Here is a 21008-nt window from a genome sequence, read left to right as displayed (position 1 = left end):
CTGTGACTAGTGTGGCATGCATGGACAGACTTTATAGCTGTGACTAGTGTGGCACACATGGACAGACTTTATAGCTGTGACTAGTGTGGCACACATGGGCAGACCTTATAGCTGTGATTAGTGTGGCACACATAGACACTTTATTGATGTGACTAGTGTGTCACACATGGACAGACTTTATAGCTGTGACGTGTGTCACACATGGACAGACTTTATAGCTGTGACTAGTGTGGCACACGTGGACAGACTTTATAGCTGTGACTAGCGTGGCACACATATACACTTTATTCATGTGACTAGTGTGTCACACACGGACAGACTTTTATAGCTGTGACTAGTGTGGCACACATGGACTGACTTCATTGCTGTGACTAGTGTGGCACACATGCACATACTTTATTGCTGTGACTAGTGTGGCCAACATATACAGACTTTATAGCTGTGTGGCACACATAGACAGACTTTATCAACTATCTGTAATTGCTTTCATTTAAAAATGCCATTGAATAAAATTGTACAGCTTGACTCATCATCCTTATCTGGATTGTTTTATATGGCAAGGTAACTTGATGAGACAGGTTTAATCCACTGATCTTAATTGTTTTACTCTGAAATATAAGGTGTTGAAATAGGTGCAGGATTAGCATGGCATGTATTAATTTTATCTAAACAGGTAGCATTTAGTTAAATTTCTAGTGTACTCGGATTATTGTTATTGGTTAGAATCAGTGATGCAATTTATAAACTATTTACTGTAAAGCAAGCAAACAAGGATAGAATGCTAAAAGAAACTATTGAGGTACATCCAGCAAGCAAGGAAGCATGTAAGTATTAACTAGATAATTAATTAAACAAACAAAAAAGAAGAGACAAAGGCATGGTTACAAAGTAAATACAATTAAAGACAGAAATAAGATTTTAATATGAGAAGTATTTTTATTGCATGCTATCAGCATTTGAAGACATATAAATATGCAAAATTATTTGTGCCATAATGAAAATAAATTAATTAAACTTAGATATATTTGCATGTGAAAAATATATGTATATCTCTTTTGCCAAAATGTCTTCATGATTTCACACACTTCTCCAATCTGAGGAGAGAAGTGACTTCTCTTAGTTTATTTTACCCTACCTTACTCCCAACTCCTTACTTCAGTTTCTTTAGCATTACTCTATCATAGATTGTTCAATTTTCAGTTTTATATGCTTGAATAAGTTTAATTTCAACATTCTACACAATATGTATCTGGAAAAGTCATGGCCGATGATTTTCCATCCTTCCAATGTTTCAGCAGCATGCCTTTACTAAGGCAGCAAGCAAATTTATCATGTACTTTTATGTTGACAAGTCCTTGAATTAGTTGGATTCCAGCAGTCTGGCTCTTTTCTTACTATCACCCCATTATCATGTACTTTTATGTTGACAAGTCCTTGAATTAGTTGGATTCCAGCAGTCTGGCATATGCATTTTTCTTACTATCACCCCATTATCATGTACTTTTATGTTGATGAGTCATTGAATTAGTTGGATTGCAGCAGTCTGGCTCTTTTCTTACTATCACCCCATTATCATGTACTTTTATATTGATGAGACCTTGAATAAGATGGATTCCAGCAGGAGGGTAAATCTTATAATGCCCATCTTTTCCTAACACAACTTCCTCTTTTTAAGACTCTACCAAGCAGATTGTGAGTTGGTCCCTTTACAATTTGCCCATTGTTTTAAAATTAATTATAGTTATATAATAAATACACTTGAATAACGTTCCTGAAAAGTTGCACAGATCCAGGTCTGCCATCACATAATGCACTGCAGATCCGAGCCAGTGCAGTTTGTTTGGATCAGTCAGTAGAGAAAACAACAATGACCCTGATCTGCAGGAATATTATGCTATGGCAGATCAGGATCTTTATTGTCTACAGGTTTCCTTGACTTATAAGTAAGTATGCATGGTACATGTAAGACAGTCTATCATCTTCATTATATTTAGCCTTAAATATGATGTATGAGACATTTTTATCCCAAAAGCAATACTATTTTAGTTTTGTTACACTAATAGTCTTTTCACACTCAAATTGACCTGAAACAACATGCTCCTGATGCTATTATGGGTGTTGGCAGTGTTCTATACTGCTGTAAATCTAAAATATTAGGCAACAAAAAAAAATGATGACATAGCATTTATGAGAACCAATCCAAAAGTTAAATAGCATTTATTGTTGAAAACCAGTCCAAAAGATAAGACTGAAGACTCTTGATCAGTCCTATAGCTTGGTACTGTAATCCAAAAAAGCCCTACTAGTACTGGAACTCCGACTGTTTTATACTAATCAAGCTGAATGAATATTGCCTTTATGATTAATATGCAGCAAAAAAGGTTCTAATACAACCTTTTAATACATAGCTGAGATATGCATTCTTATTATCACTCCCTTTTCTGAGAAAAATAGATGTAACAAGTCTGATGTTGTTCATTGGCATTTGCATCAACTCTATCATAAACATTTTGCGAAAACCAATGTTAAAGTTGTTTGCAAACCCATAACTCCAAAACAAATGGGAGGCATTGTGTTCACAGAATCCTGATTTCATTGGCTGCCAATTAGTTATGTAGCCTGTTACAGCAATTAGTGGCTATCATGATGCTGAAATTAAATGGATCATTATTTCAGTGTAATGTTTTACATTTTTGAACAAAATAGGTCATTGTTTTAGTATAATGTTTTACATTTTTGAAAAAAATATGTCACTGTTTTAGTATAATGTTTTACATTTTGTACAAAATATGTCAGTATTTTAGTAAAATGTTCTACATTTTGGAACAAAATAGGTCTCTATTTTAGTAAAGCGTTCCACATTTTGGAACAAAATAGGTCAGTATTTTAGTCAAATGTTCCACATTTTGGAACAAAATAAGGTCAGTATTTTAGTTTAATGTACTACATTCTAGAACACAATATATCATTATTTTAGTATAATGTTTTACATTTTGGAACAAAATCAAGTGACTGTTTATTTAATCAAGTAAATAAGTTTCACAGTGACTGTTTGTGAAAATTAAGTATCACAGTGAATATCATAGTGACTGTTTATTTAAATCAAGTAAGTATGACAGTGACTCGAGTGTAAGGATGTTTATTTAAATTAAATAAGTATCACAGTGACTGCATGTAAACATGTTTATTTAAATTAAATAAGTATCACAGTGACTGCATGTAAACATGTTTATTTAAATTAAATAAGTATCACAGTGACTGCATGTAAACATGTTTATTTCAGTTTAATAAGTATCATGGTTACTTGAGTGTACACATGTTAATTGAAGTCAAATATCACAGTGACTGGAGTGTAATCATGTTAATTTAAGTCAAGTATCACAGTGACTGGAGTGTAGCTTGTCAATTTAAGTCAAGTAAGTATTATTGCAACTGTTTATGAACATTCTGATTCTGCTTTGGCCAGTAGTGTCAAATTTAAATATTTTACAATGTCATTATATTCAATATCCAATTATGAATTAAATGTTTAAATAACAAAATCAGGTATCTCAACACTAACTTACAATAAGTATCCTGTTGCATGTAAACCATGAATCAGTAATACATGCTAAATCATTAAAATTGTCAGTGCCAGAGGGTGAACTATTGCTGGAGAGGACCCACAGTATCATGTAAATGATGGCAGAGGGCTGACAGTATCATGTAAATGATGGCAGAGGGCCGACAGTATCATGTAAATGATGGCAGAGGGCCCACAGTATCATGTAATTGATGGCAGAGGGCCCACAGTATTATGTAAATGATGGCAGAGGGCCCACAGTATCATGTAAATGATGGCAGAAGATCCACAGTATCATGTAAATGATGGCCAATGGCCCACAGTGTCATGTAAATGATGGCAGAAGACCCACAGTATCATGTAAATGATGGCCAATGGCCCACAGTGTCATGTAAATGATGGCAGAAGACCCACAGTATCATGTAAATGATGGCCAATGGCCCACAGTGTCATGTAAATGATGGCAGAGGGCCCACAGTATCATGTAAATGATATCAGAGGGCCCACAGTATCATGTAAATGATGGCAGAGGGCCCACAGTATCATGTAAGTGATGGCAGAGGGCCCACAGTATCATGTAAATGATGGCCGATGGCCCACAGTATCATGCAAATGATGGCCGATGGCCCACAGTATCATGTAAATGATGGCAGAGGGCTGACAGTATCATGTAAATGATGGCAGAGGGCCGACAGTATCATGTAAATGATGGCAGAGGGCCCACAGTATCATGTAATTGATGGCAGAGGGCCCACAGTATCATGTAAATGATGGCCGATGACCCACAGTATCATGTAAATGATATCCGATGGCCCACAGTATTATGTAAATGATGGCAGAGGGCCCACAGTATCATGTAAATGATGGCAGAAGACCCACAGTATCATGTAAATGATGGCCAATGGCCCACAGTGTCATGTAAATGATGGCAGAGGGCCCATAGTATCATATAAATGATGGCAGAAGACCCACAGTATCATGTAAATGATGGCCGATGACCCACAGTATCATGTAAGTGATGGCAGAGGGCCCACATTATCACATATATGGTGGCAGAGGGCCCACAGTATCATGTAAATGATTTCAGAGGGCCCATAGTATCATGTAAATGATGGCAGAAGACCCACAGTATCATGTAAATGATGGCCGATGACCCACAGTATCATGTAAGTGATGGCAGAGGGCCCACATTATCACGTATATGGTGGCAGAGGGCCCACAGTATCATGTAAATGATGGCAGAGGGCCCACAGTATCATGTAAATGATGGCAGATTCAATGTATAGCTTATGATAGAGGTTTTAGCCTTCAGTGTAAGTTGTGACTTGCTCTGTGTCACTGTTATTGAAACAAAATGATTACTGCAGGCTATGGGTTAGTTTATATCCAGCATCGGTTTATTTAGTTATTGGTATGTGCACTGTGTCACTGTTATTGAACACAAAATGATTACTGCAGGCTATAGTTTATATCCAGCTTTGGTGTATTTAGTTATTGGTATGTAGGTTGTGATGTATTATTCATCAAACTCCAGCATTGGCATATTTAGTTATTTAGTATATAGGGTGTGATGTATCGATTATCATGAAGCTTATAATAAAGCAATTTAAATAAAAATGTTTAAGGAGGAAAAACTTCAGGGACATTTAACTTGTTAATTTTGCTCACTTTAATGATGCTCACTTGTATGTGTGACCCCCTCCCAAGCATGCACAAACACACACACACACACACCCACACACACACACACACACACACACACACACATTGATAATAAAGCAAATTTAAAATGGTTTCCCAACATTTAAGGCTCTTTTTCAGGCGACTGCATCCCTCAACATAAATATACAAAACAAACACTTAACACAAAATCTATGAAATATTCTGGATTCCTACATGGGGCAATTTACAACCAAAGATATAACAATACAAAGTTGTGCAGAAATAATAGACACGCTGGTTGTTTTGTGTATCGCATAGTGAACCAGTATGTTTTGACTTAATTCTAAGTTGTGAACAAAAGATGCAAACAAAGTGTGTATAGAGATCGATGCCAGAAATTATATTCAGGTAGAGTGTTGCACAGAAGTTCTGAAGGAAAGATGTTCAGATAATTGTGCATCAGGATAATGGTCAAGAACAATAATAATAATAATAATAATAATAATATAAATAATAATAATAACAATAATAATAATAATAAAGAAAATAAAATCATAAAAATGTAATTACTTGGGTACATATTAGTACAAAATGTGCATCAGGTACAAAGCTGATGACTTGCTGTAATTTTGACACGGCTGCAATGGGAAGGTTCTATTTTTTTCATATGGTCAAATTCACCATAAGTTTTCAAGTATCTTTCCTTACGTGTGCATTTTTTGTCTGTCAGCCTAGATTAGATTCAGTTAGTAGCACACTTGCAAATGCTCACACACACACACACATGCACACACACACACACACACACACACACACACATATATATATATATATCTATGTATGTATGTATAGTTACAAGTCTATGCTCTTAAAATAAGTAACATAAAAGAGTGAAAGACATCAAGCTTTGTGAACTTTAACAATTATATTTAATTCTCCAGAATACAAAGTGAAAATAAGAAAAAAAACTTACAGTAATGTGAATTAAATCCCAGAATAATCCAAGAATTATGGATACAAATCCTAGTAAATTAAAGTCCTAAATAAAATTCAGTAAAAGTACCAAAGAAGTCCCAAAACTGAAGTCAATGACTTGCCTGTGGTAGCTATTGAAATTTTGATGTGTCAACAGTCTTTTGTTGAATCACAGAAATATAATTCCAGGTTTGAATGTACTATAAATTCCAGTGAATGTCTCTATCCAAAAATTTCATCGGAGCAATTTTGTGTTTCCAGAGAAAATAATCACTTGAATTCAATAATTTGAAGAAAATAAAATTCAGCCCAAACTGATCACAACATAATACAACATCAAGGTGCTAGATGTTAAAGCATGAATGACCAAGTCCTCACAATTACAAGATTATATAGTTCTCTATTTGATCTCAAGTCACAATTAGCATTTTCTAAAATAAACAATTACTTAATAGAAAATAATCTTCTAGAATGATCTAATGAGCCTTGTTTACTTACAACACAATAACCAGTAAAATTCACTTAGGATATTCCAGAAACCTGACCCAAATGAACATATTTACTCCTTCTTGCTTACCTGAATGATAATCCTGATATTAAGCTCATACACATAGAGAATAATTTAGCTATGTATTAGATGTTGACATAAAATGACATTAAAAAAATTCAAACAAGTAAATCAGGTCAAGCAGAAATGAACTCAGTTGTGGACAAGGTCAAGTCCAACATACAATGTTACATTACAATAGCATGTAATGAAATAATTTAAAAAAACCAAACTAACAAACAAACAAATAAATTAAATACACATAACAATATATATATATGAAGGGACCTTAGATATTGACCAGATTTTACACTAACTACAGATCATAGCTTGTCAAATGTAGTATCATTTGACCTGGACTAGAAAAAAGACCACATTATGTCATTGTGTTGGTTTTATTTCTTTGTAAAAGGCACCGTTTTCAAAGACATATTATCCTTACTGACCTTCTATACATTTTCATATTTTCTAAAATTAATGAATATTTATGCAGTGTAATGAAAATGAAATGATTTTATGTAAAAACAAAATGTTATCTTTGCATTAAAAATTTAAACTGGATTGCTAATTTTCAAACTTTGGGTAAACTGATATCCATGTTAAAGAAAAATCTGGTCAAAGTGTGTGAGTTGGGAGCTTATTTTACAATGATGTATACTTTGCTAATATATATATATATATATATATATATATATATATATATATATATATATATATATATATATATATATATATATATATATATATATATATATATATATATATATATATATAAAATTAAACTCTGTATTTTTATTTTTAGGGGTTAAATGTCTGACAGCCTTGGTTAAGGTGGATGCTAAGTTTGCTCTAGATTACCAGACGCTTGTGGTAGAATCTCTAGAAGATAGTGATGAAGCTGTACAACGAAAGGTAAAGAAATATCTTTTAAATCAGATTAAAACTCTAACAACAACATTTACTGTAATTATTTGTAACCATATGAATTGCTATTAGTAGTTTAGGTTTTTACTGTAGTTTATCGCCAACTTCCTGACTTATACAAATTACACAACTGACCTCATGTTTGCAGTTCTGTACGTAGCAATGTTACCAGTACATCATTTACCAGTATGTAGTAATGTTTCTGGTACATCATTTACCAATATGTATCAATGTTACCAGTACATCATTTACCAGTATGTATCAATGTTACTGATGCATCATTTACCAGTACATAGCAATGTTACTAGTACTTCATTTACCAGTACATAGCAATGTTACTAGTACATAATTTACCAGTTCATAGCAATGTTACCAGTACATCATTTACCAGTATGTATCAATGTTACTGATGCATCATTTACCAGTACATAGCAATGTTACTAGTACATCATTTACCAGTACATAGCAATGTTACTAGTACATAATTTACCAGTTCATAGCAATGTTACCAGTACATCATTTACCAGTATGTAGCAATGTTACCAGTACATCATTTACCAGTATGTAGCAATGTTACCAGTACATCATTTGCCAATATGTAGCAATTGTACCAGTACATGAGTCCCTGACACAATTAATTTGCCAGCATTGTGTGGCAGATACAAGTTTACAACAACACACATATATGTAGCCTACTCTCTAATTAAACCAAAAGATTAAGCAACAAAAGACATTTATTTCCATCCCCAAATAGTTTCTTATAGGCCTGGACAGACACAAAAAAAACATTTTACCATCTAACTTTACTGGGTATGTCAATAAGATGTTAATTATTTTAGTGGTTGTCAAAAAAAAAAATTATTTTTAAAAAAATGTTAGAATTACATAAATTACTATTGTTTTGGGAAATTCTGTTGCATAATTGTCTGACAGTAGATATGTGATGCTTATAAATAAACAGTATACAGAAACAAATAAAGGAAGGATAGTAGCTACAGCAAATCCAGAATGCATTTCTGGTGTATGCTTTGATGGAATATATTTTCAGTATTTTCTGTACAGCTAAAACACCTTTTAGAACTGTATTTAAATTTAATTAAAATTAAATCGGCAGCTACATCTAATGTTTGGCAAATCCAGTAAAAATGGCAGAATCCCCGAAATAAATTTTTGCATTTTGACAAAACATCAGTTGCAAGGAATTTTATTTTCATGATGCATCCCTAGGGCAAGGAATTATACTACTGTTATGTATCCCTAGGGTAAGGCTCTTTACTTCAATTGCCTCAGCACAATATAATCTTCATGTGTAGCTATGCCAGAGAAAAAACAACAAATACTAATGTATCATCCAGGTACCTTTTACAATATAAAATATGTCAAAGTACAACAACAAGCACTGATGAGAAAATGCAATTAATGTAATATTATTCTAACAGGTACTTAAAAGACAGTTTCACCTGCTGTGTGAGTTACTTTGAATCACTTTCAGAAGTAGACATTTGTCTTATCTGTCTCTTGTGTCCTTTTGGGATCAGATGGCTATAAGGAGAGCATTATGTACTGTGAATGCAGAAGACAGCTGACTGTACTGAACAGTTTGTCCTTTCACAGGAACTTACGGACAAATGCTTTTTAGAGCTGGCATAGTATTTAATTGCTCTCACTGGTCACTACGCCTCCTAATTTACTCTCACTGGTCACTACGCCTCCTAATTTACTCTCACAGGTCACAACACCTCCTAAACTACTTGAAGAATTACCATAACAAAGATTACTTGTATCTTTATTCCATGGACTAGATGGTACTAAATAAAAATGGTGCCAATATGACATCCATTATGGCAACCATATCATTCCTCTTCAAAATATTACAGTTGGGTCTCGGCTTATGAACGTGTTCAGTTCTTATGGATGTTCAAAACCCAATTTATTTCATAAGTCAGAATTTGTACGTAAATGTTCATTTCCATTAAGGAACCATCAGCGGAAATAATGCTTTATAACTTCTTTTTACCAAAAAAGCCTCAATCTTAATAAAAATGACAGTGTAGTAAAATACAGTAAATTGCAAAACAAACAATCCAACAAGAAAATTTTAAATAAAATTTAAATATCATGGTAACTCTACTTTTTGTGTAAACATCAACAGTTTCGGTAAACGATAATGACATATCATGGAGGTGAAAAAGTTGCTACTGGTGGTTTTTGAATACTTGTGAAGAATTGGCACAATGAAATCTGAACAGACGCTTTTTTTTCTCATCGTAAATTTCTTTGTTGCACCGAAGAGCTTTGGTGACACCTCTATATACACTGTTGAATCTCTTGGCATTAGGTGACACCTCTATATACACTGTTGAATCTATTGGCATTAGGTGACACCTCTATATACACTGGTGAATCTCTTGGCATTAGGTGACACCTCTATATACACTGGCGAATCTCTTGGCATTAGGTGACACCTCTATATACACTGGTGAATCTCTTGGCATTAGCTGACACCTCTATATACACTGGCGAATCTCTTGGCATTAGGTGACACCTCTATATACACTGGTGAAACTCTTGGCATTTAGGTGATACCTCTATATACACTGGTGAATCTCTTGGCATTAGCTAACACCTCTATAAACACTGTGGAATCTCTTGGCATTAGGTGACACCTCTATATACACTGGTGAATCTCTTAGCATTAGGTGACACCTCTGTATGCACTGGTGAATCTCTTGGCATTAGCTGACACCTCTATATACACTGGTGAAACTCTTGGCATTAGGTGACACCTCTATATACACTGGTGAATCTCTTGGCATTAGGTGACACCTCTATATACAATGGTGAATCTCTTGCCATTAGCTGACACCTCTATATACACTGGTGAATCTCTTGGCATTAGGTGACACCTCTATATACAATGGTGAATCTCTTGGCATTATACACTGGTGAATCTCTTGGCATTAGGTGACACCTCTATATACACTTTTGAATCTCTTGGCATTAGGTGACACCTCTATATACACTTTTGAATCTCTTGGCATTAGCTGACACCTCTATATACACTGGTGAAACTCTTGGCATTAGGTGACACCTCTATATACAATGGTGAATCTCTTGGCATTAGGTGACATCTCTATATACACTGGTGAATCTCTTGGCATTAGCTGACACCTCTATATACACTGGTGAAACTCTTGGCATTAGGTGACACCTCTATATACACTGGTGAATCTCTTGGCATTAGGCGACACCTCTATATACACTGGTGAAACTCTTGGCATTAGGTGACACCTCTATATACACTGGTGAATCTCTTGGCATTAGGCGACACCTCTATATACAATGGTGAATCTCTTGGCATTAAGTGACATCTCTGTATACACTGGTGAATCTCTTGGCATTAGCTGACACCTCTATGTACACTGGTGAATCTCTTGGCATTAGGCTTTTCAAAGTTTGCCATTCCTGCTTCAACTAGAATAAAGGCATCATCTAATTCTTTAGCTTTGAATTGCCTTGGTTCCAAAATTTTGATATTGCTTTCCTCTTGTTCTAACATGTGGGCTTCAATCTCCATCAGGTCTTTATTGCTGAGTTCCATTTCATGAGATTCTATCAACGCTGTGATGTCATCCTCATTAATTTTGAAATTAAGTTGTGTCCCCAAGGCCATAACAATCTTCTTTGCTTTGATGGTACTGTCCTCAGAAAAACTTTCCAAACTGTTCGCAAATTGAGGACGTAACCTTTTCCAAACACCACTCATATTTGTTGCCTTGACCTCGTCCTAAGATTCAACAGTGTTTTTTTATGGTATCATAGATGGGGTACGACTTCCAAAACTCTTTCAAATTTTTTTCTCACCTTTCAGTTGCTCTAACACCCTAGGCAAACATATGTCACAAATAATAGGTCTTGAAAGCTCTAATCGTCCCCTGGTTCATGTGTCGAATCAAAGATGTTGTATTTGGGGGTAAAATACAACTTTAACATTTGGATGGATATCATCTAAAGTTGCAGGATGGCCAGGGGCATTATGAAGCACTAAAAGTACCATGAAGGGGAGATTGTTAGACTACAGTAACGCTCAACCTTGTGCACAAAATGATTTACAAACCAGTCTAAGAACATAACCAATGTAACCCATGCCTTCTTGTTGGCATTCCAAATGACTGGTAATGCTTCTTTCAAATTGCCTTTAAGTGCACATGGATTTTCAATATGGTAAACCAGCAAAGGCTTCAGTTTGAAATCATCAGCTGCATTATCCCCAAGTAATAAGGTTAGCCATTCTTTACTTGCTTTATGGTCTGGCAATAACTTTTCATCTGTTGCAATATATATGTGGTCAGGCATTTTTTTCGAAAATTAACCTGTTTCATCTACATTGATCACTTGTTCAGCACAATAACCCCCCTCTCTTATAATCTCAGCCAAGACACCTGGAAATTTACTGGCTGCAGCCACATCCACACCAGCTGCTTCCCCTGCCATTTTATGGTCATGTAAATTAGCTCTCACTTTGAGATGAATAAACCACCCCTTACTTGCACTGAACTGTCCACTGGATTCACCTTGCTCCCCACGATCTGCCTTTAAGTCTTCATTACAGTGTTTTAGCCTTTTTTAATCAAGTTCTGGCTAATCGGCATACGCTGTTGATTCAGGTCCGCAATCCAGATCTGGTCCTCAATCCAGATCATTAACAATCTTTTCATTTCAATAAGCAAACCACTGCGTTGCTTAGTAATGATCATATATTTCATTGGTGGCAATCCTTTAACATGTTCCATAATATGGACTTTGTGCTGATTGTAGATCAGCTAGCTATTGCCTAACTCCTTGCCAATTTGCTCATGGCATTTCTTCTCTTTCTGCACGCTTTATTATTATTTCCACTTTCCTATCCATTGTTGTTTGTTTCCTTTCCTTAGCATCACCGTCACTTCCACTGCATACAAGCTTTGGAGGCATTATGAGGGAACAAAATGTTGTTTATATCACTAACCAAAATTCATGAGAATATACATGTACATGTGTAGTGAAGGAGTCCATAAATTCATGACACATTCTTATGCCTCAGCATCAGTGAGGACTAGTGTACGTCTGCTATTCATTTGTGTCCGAACTAGTTTGCTTCATTTGTAAGTAGTAATGAACTGATGCCACTACAATTACATGTACTTGTAATCAAAATTAATTTGAAATTGAAAAATTGAAAATTAATGAGTCTTGTAGCCTTGTTTGTATCGGTGGGTTGCCATAAGTCAAGACTGCTATAACCCGAGACCTGACTGTACTATCGCAACTCTTCATGAATGGAAAGTTATATTGACATGAAGTTTTCACTAAATGACTTTTATGTTGTCTAGTTTTTCCGGAATGAAAATGGCGCTGATCTGTTATCCAGTATGGCAGCAATTTTGAGAGTCTTCTTATTGATTGAACTGCTTAATTGAAAGTTGTATCAGCATGGGGTTTTCACTAGAAGACTTTTTATGATGACTGGTTGGTCTTAAATAATAATGGTGCTGATCTGAAATCCATTATCATGGCTACTATGGAAGCCATCTTGAAAATCTTGCTATTGCTATTTCTTCTCAGAATAAAGATGATATCAAGTTGGTTCTAAATTAAATTGGTGCTGATCTGATGTCCAATATGGCTGCCATGGTGTCTTTTTGAAAGTCTTGTTATTACTACTTCTCCTAGATAGATGGTCAAATGAACATTAGGTTTTCACTTCTTATGATGCTTAGATGGACCTAAATGAAAATGGCACTGATCTTTTGTAGGCTGCTGCAATGGCTAATTTGAAAGTCTTGTTATCTCTTAAAAATATCATGTTTTCAACCATCAGCAGTTAAAAAGAATAAATGATCTTATCTTGAATACCTGGCAATTCTTTTTGGAGAATAGAGCATCAGTCCCATTGAGGGACTCTAGTTAAAACATGCAGGTCTTTAAAAATTAATAAATAATCAATTTTTACCTTTAGAAATTGTATATTTATTCATTGTAGTCATGTAAATAGAACTACATACATGGCAGGAAAATAACATTCAGAGTTAATTGACAGCATATCTTGGTTATGTTTGCAAGTCATCTTTAGTAGACACTTGTTGAAGTTGAAAATAGTTTGCGTGAATTGCTCATGATGAGCAGCCTGGGCTCTGGACCATTAGGTTTTGCTGTCCAGTGCCATGAAGTGGCAGCCCATACAGCTGGGCTGTTAGCCTAGAGCCAGCCTAGCTCTTTGAAGTGGCAGTCCATACAGTTGGACTATTAGCCTAGAGTTAGCCTAGCACTATGAAGAGACAGCCCATACAGTTGGACTGTTAGTCTATTGCTAACTTGGCAGTTTTGAAGTGGCAGCCATGCAATAAGACTGCTATATAGTACTATTCTGTTGTAGCTGATGTTGTGTGATTTAACTGAATGTACAACTTATAACTTCTAGTGCAGCTGAATTACCTCACCTGTACTCCATTTCAGATGATAGAGCTTCTGTACCAGATGTGTAATATTTCCAATGTTCAGTTTATTTGTGCCAAACTCTTGGAGAAGCTGCAGGCCACTACTGACCAGTTCTGGCAAAGTCACATACTGAACATGGTTACATTACTTGCTGAAAAGTATCCTTTTTATTTCTATACTACATGCAGTGGGAGCATTATGATTTGGACCATTTTGTCTGTACTTCTGTATGTCTGTATATACATCTGTCTGTGTGTTTGTCTGTCCATCTTGAGGAATTTGTTTTCAGGATTTCAAAAAAACTAGTGACCATTGACAGCAAAATTTGACTATCATTATTTTATTGAAGCATACATGACCTAATTAGATTTTCAGGCCATTAGCGTAACAGCAATATTAAACAACCTTTATGCATTTTTAAACTTTTCAGACAGAAAAGCAAACTTGTTAGCATGATTATACATAAACTAATTGACATTGCAAATGAAATTAGTAGGCTAATGATATGTAGTTGACTTGATTAGACTTGTGCTATTTCAGTGGCTTTTACCTAGATTTGTTTAGTCTTTCAGACCTCCAGTTTTGTTTTCATTGAACCTTATTAGAATGATTATACTTTATTCATAGGGTTCATAGTGTGAAGGGGCTACGAGTGTAAGACTCCATGTGAGGATGTGGTTCACTTCTAAGGATTGTTAACTTTAAGGAACAGATTGAATCAATATTTATTTTACTCAGTTTGTAAGTCCGATATTCTTACATAAAAATGATTGTGTCTCCAGTATTGCTGGATGAAATGGATTAATGTAGCCATAGCCTTACATCAACATGGATTTACATCCACAACTCATGACTATGTGTCATACTTCAGTACTAATTTTCCATAGCCTTACATCAACATGGATTACATCCACAATTCATGACCATGCTTCATACTTCAATACTAATTTTCCATAGCCTTGCATCAACATGGATTACATCCACAATTCTTGACCATGCTTCATACTTCAATACTAATTTTCCATAGCCTTGCATCAACATGGATTTACATCCACAACTCATGACTATGTGTCATACTTCAGTACTAATTTTCCATAGCCTTACATCAACATGGATTGCATGCACAAATCATGATTGTTTGTCATTTAATTTTCCATAAAGACAAAATGACTGTATCCTGCATTTTTTATGTATTATCACTGGGTGTGACATCATATTCTGTTGCCTATTGAAAAATCCATATATGCAGCCCAAACTATGGAATGAGATTGGCCAGGCTTTGTTTCATAACCAAGGATGTATGCAAATCTGTCACTTACATAGGTTATTTGCTTAAATATGTATCGTTCTCAGGCAATTATTATGTTGTGTCAACTCAGGTATGTCTACTTACTGTTACCTTTTACCCAAACTGTTCTTTTCTCCAGCACACAAACTGTGCTAAATGGCAGAGGACATCATGTGAGTGGGAAACAATTATCACCAAACAGAGACTAAATCAGGGATATCATGCATACAACTGAGTTTTACATTAAGATATATAATCAAGCTATCAACATTGTCATGAAGCCTTAGTAATAAATTATAGTCTGACAAGAACTGCCCATGTCTGGTGTATGTAGCCATGGTAGTGAAATATAGCCTGACAAGAACTGCCCATGTTTGGTGTATATACCATGGTAGTGAAATATAGCCTGACAAGAACTGCCCATGTCTGGTGTATATAGCCATGGTAATACATTATAGCCTGACAAGAACTGCCAGTGTCTGGTGTATATAGCCATGGTAATAATTTATAGCCTGACAAGAACTGCTGGTGTATATAGCCATGATAATAAATTATAGCCTGACAAGAACTGCCCATGTTTGGTGTATGTAGCCATGGTAGTGAAATATAGCCTGACAAGAACTGCCCATGTCTGGTATATATAGCCATGGTAATAAATTATAGCCTGACAAGAACTGCCCATGTTTTGGTGTATATAGCCATGGTAATAACTTATAGCCTGACAAGAACTGCCCATGTCTGGTGTATGTAGCCATGGTAGTGAAATATAGCCTGACAAGAACTGCCCGTGTTTGGTGTATATAGCCATGGTAATAAATTATAGCCTGACAAGAACTGCCCATGTCTGGTGTATATAGCCATGGTAAGAAATTATAACCTGACAAGAACTGCCCATGTCTGGTGTATGTAGCCATGGTAGTGAAATAGAGCCTGACATGTACTCCTCATGTCTGGTGTATATAGCCATGGTAATAAATTATAGACTAACAAGACCTGCCCATGTTTGGTGTATGTAGCCATGGTAGTGAAATATAGCCTGACAAGAACTGCCCATGTCTGGTGTATATAGCCATGGTAATAAATTATAGCCTGACAAGAACTGCCCATGTTTTGGTGTATATAGCCATGGTAATAACTTATAGCCTGACAAGAACTGCCCATGTCTGGTGTATGTAGCCATGGTAGTGAAATATAGCCTGACAAGAACTGCCCGTGTTTGGTGTATATAGCCATGGTAATAAATTATAGCCTGACAAGAACTGCCCATGTTTTGGTGTATATAGCCATGGTAATAACTTATAGCCTGACAAGAACTGCCCATGTCTGGTGTATATAGCCATGGTAAGAAATTATAGCCTGACAAGAACTGCCCATGTCTGGTGTATGTAGCCATGGTAGTGAAATAGAGCCTGACATGTACTCCTCATGTCTGGTGTATATAGCCATGGTAATAAATTATAGACTAACAAGACCTGCCCATGTTTGTTGTATGTAGCCATGGTAGTGAAATATAGCCTAACAAGAACTGCCCATGTCTGGTGTATATAGCCATTTTAATGAAATATAGCCTAACAAGAACTGTCTATGTTTGGTGCATGAATTGTTGTAAATGAAATGTAGCCTAACAAGAACTGCACATGTTTGGTGCAGTGAATTTTGAGTTTTTGATAAGCAATTAGCTTTAGGATCATTTGCTGTCAGAGTGATGTCAGGAATTCAGACTAAATTGGTACCTGCATCATATTTTGTTGTCAGTGTGATGTCAGGAACTCCTGTTAACAATAATTATCCACTTTCCTTGACTCCCTCCTTCCAGATACAAGGTGTCTGACCAGTGGTACATAGACATTATGTTTCAGACAGTTGAGCTATGTAACAGGAGGATTGGTCAAGATTTTGTTAACTGCATAATCACAGTTATTCAGTCAGGTAAGATTTGAAATATTATATGATAGTGTTTATTTATTATCATGAAATACTTTTAATTTTGTGTTTACTCTTCTGACTGTTCATCTGTCTGTCTGTCCAGTTTTTCTTGTACTGCCACCACCTGTCTCATTCTCTGAAGTTTATTGGCTGGTGTGTGCATCCTGCTTGGCAATGTGTGGAGAACTTTATATGCAGCAGCAACCACCTTTTTTTTAAGAGGCTAGAGTATGGGTCTTGTACCTGCATAGCATATGTCTGTTCTGATTGCATAGCATATGTCTGTTTTCACTGCATGGCATATGTCTGTTTTCACTGCACAGCATATGTCTGTTTTCACTGCATAGCATATGTCTGTTTTCACTGCACAGCATATGTCTGTTTTCACTGCATAGGTTGTGTCTGTTTTCACATGGAGCTAATATTTAAAGCTCCCAGTGTGATAGATGACACACTTTTTTACAATACTTGTAACTCCAGCAGATGTTGTTAATTGGGCTGTCATAAAACATGTTCTTGCTTTGATATCATTGAGGCAAGAAGCAAGACCTTTGGACTAATTCCTTCATAAAATGACAACTGTTATTTTTTATTATTGGGATATTGTCAGTTGAGACTGACACTGTTGTAATTTCTTCTTTATATACATTACATTACCGTATCATAATACCTTTGGAGAACTAATACTATCTCGCAAATCCAGCCCTATCAGGTTAAAACATTTTAGTTAAAGAGTTAAAAGTTAGCTGCCCACCTAAGTGACAGAGATTGATCTCTCCTTGATACCAGGATTGGCACAAACTCCTGTGAATTCATCAGTTACTATTTCTGCTCATACCAAGTAGCATGCTCTCTACAGACTGAAAGGCCTCACAAAATCCATACAGTATGGAAGTTTTCTACCTCAGAACAATTTGGAAGAGGTTCCTCTTGAAAGGGAGGTAAACTCCATCTATAAATCCCCAACTTTTGTCTTTTTCCTATTGCCGATGAAAGTTGACTGACTTTCAGTATGTTATCACTTTGCCATATTCACTCACGCTTAGGCACCTTTGGTACATACATGCACATGTCATGCTGGCATCCACTCACATTTTTATAGCATTATTAATACAGTAAAACCTGTTATGAGAGACCGTCCCTGCCAGCCACAGACCTGCCAGCTCTTACAATTTTGCTGTAAGTCTTACAAAAATTACCCTTAAAATACAGACTTATGGCATACTAGCAAAAACTACGGAAAAATTATCGTTGCCGAAAACTCCGGATAATTGGTTCATCCGTGTTTTATTTGGATCTGGGTTTCATCTTAGAATTAGTAAAATTAGTTCGGGAACCAGACTAACTTTACAAAAGCACCCCAGATGCATTAAACTGCACCAATTTGTTTATGTTGATTATAGAATTTTTTAAAATGGCGTCCAGAAAGCGATGCATGTTTAAGGGGAAAATAACTTCTAGAAAAGTGTTACTAAACAACACATAAGAATAAAAAGGAGTACTCAGATTTTTGTGATTAAAGGCTGAAAAGGAAACAATTACGAAAATTGGACATCACATGTCAATTTGAGTATGTTTTATGGCAGGAGATTTGATTGCCGTCATCATGTGAAATGGAAAACAATTTCCAAGAATTATGTCAAGTTGAGAGATAGCAACAAGCCATTGAGCTGCATAGGGTTTGAAACTAGTTTTTGCAACTGTACTATTGGTAAATAAAGTCCACGCATACTTTACAAACTTTTCAGTTGAACATAATGGTTAGTGTCGATGCGTCAAACTTTTAATTACGTTTTCCAGCTTTACAATATCAGTTATTTATGTTTTGTTACACCTTATGCCAATCTTACGGAAAAAAGACAACTGCCTTACTGAGATGGACTCCTCAGGGTTGGCAGGTCTGCAACCAAAAGTGGTCTTTCAAGACAGGTGGTCTCTCATAGCAGGTGTGTGAAATAGGACTGGTTTCCAGGGTCATTACTTACCACTGTTGAAGAAGACAAAATACCCATACTCATTGTACATGTATCATGTTCTTTATTGATAAATCTTGTTAAATATTGCATGCATTCCTCTCAAAATAACTTTATATAACAAATATACATCCATCATACAATGTGAGTCAAATTTATATTTGAACATCACATGAATATGTACATGTATTAGTATATGAATTGTGAAATAAACTAAGGTAATATTTATCCTATCCATAAGGTAACTTCACCTGGCCATAAATTTTAGACTTGTTTCAAATGTAAAAATAACTGCACAGTTAGCTATGCTGTATTTATCTTATTTTATGCACTTAATCACTTTTCTTTAAGAAATCTATTATACTTCTTTGTTGACAATTTTTGCTCAGCTTATTGGTCTGAACATGTATCTCCATTTCTGAGCAAAGAAGCAAAAGTTTGGGATTGCCATGTTGTAAAGTATATTCTTTAATCTCTTTTAAATGTTCTGTGACTGCAGAATGTGAAATAACCTGAGGCAGAATTTCACCAACAGATGACTCATTGTCACTATCACTGTCTGCAGTTGGAAAAGTGCCTGATTTACCTCTCTGAAGAATATACTTTTCCCAGTCTGGCCCTGACATTACAAGTGTCTAGTCAGTGGTTCACATCGGCATATTCTTCCAATGTCATGCCAGTGAGAAGAGGTTCCATTGATGGATGCATGTCCATATCGGCATATTATTCCAATGTCATGCCAGTGAGAAAAGGTTCCATTGATGGATGCAGGTCCATATTGGCATATTATTCCAATGTCATGCCAGTGAGAATAGGTTCCATTGATGGATGCAGGTCTATATCGGCATAGTCTTCCAATGTCAGACCAGTGAGAAGAGGTTCCATTGATGGATGCAAGTCCATATTGGCATATTCTTCCAATGTCATGCCAGTGAGAAGAGGTTGGATGCAGGTCTTGTTCACTCTTTGGCTTTATGGCTTTAACACTGACAGAAAAGCCACACTTAGCAAAACACCTTTCAGTGGTGTATGAAGACAGAGCATCCCACACAGACTTAATCCATAAAATGGCATTCAGAACAGTGACAATCTTAGATATTTCAGTTGATGTAGAGCACTCATCCATTTTGGAAAGAATGTGTCCGATAATTCATTTTTACAGCCTGAATTATCCTTGCATCACAGGGCTGTATTTTAGATGTTGTATTTGGGGGCAGAAAGATCAGTTTTACATTGTGAAACTGAACACCTGTGTGTGCACTGCAGTTGATTACAATAACTAAAATGTTCTGATTTTCCCTTTTCATTTTATTGTTGACAGCTACAAGCCAGTTACAAAATATGTCAGATGTCATCCAAGCCTTTCTGTTGGATTCATAGGCAACACCCAAAGATCTTAAATTAAATGACCTAAAACATATTAGGTTGCGTGATTTGCCTATAACTAAGGGATCCATTTTTTCACCAGTTGTGCTACATGCTAACAATGGTGTCAACCTCTCCTTTGCTTTTTTCCATCCTTTGCGAACATCATCTTTCTGCACTAGGGACCTGTTCGGTAGTCCCCTGTAATCGAGTCCTGTTTCATCAGCATTAAAAATATCACATAGGTTATACCCTTCATTGATGGATGGTAGTCTTTTTTTCCAGTCATCAACTATCTGTAAATTCACA

At 35.8% G+C, this 21008-nt stretch overlaps 1 protein-coding gene across 1 annotated transcript in view; it reads left to right on the top strand.

Moving 5' to 3' along the window:
• LOC149794546 (uncharacterized) overlaps positions 1-21008 on the top strand; it is a 90433-nt gene that overhangs the window by 34950 nt on the left and 34475 nt on the right. The window contains exons 10-12 of the mRNA XM_089968810.1: positions 7549-7658; positions 14166-14305; positions 17252-17364. Coding sequence (XP_089824936.1) covers positions 7549-7658; positions 14166-14305; positions 17252-17364 — 363 coding nt within the window. The remainder of the gene's footprint in view (positions 1-7548; positions 7659-14165; positions 14306-17251; positions 17365-21008) is intronic.

Source organism: Sinohyriopsis cumingii, chromosome 8 (assembly GCF_028554795.1).
Source record: "Sinohyriopsis cumingii isolate HCF-2022 chromosome 8, ASM2855479v2, whole genome shotgun sequence".
In the NCBI taxonomy this organism is placed as follows: Eukaryota; Metazoa; Mollusca; class Bivalvia; order Unionida; family Unionidae; genus Sinohyriopsis; species Sinohyriopsis cumingii.
This window is presented reverse-complemented; position numbering and strand designations above follow the sequence as displayed.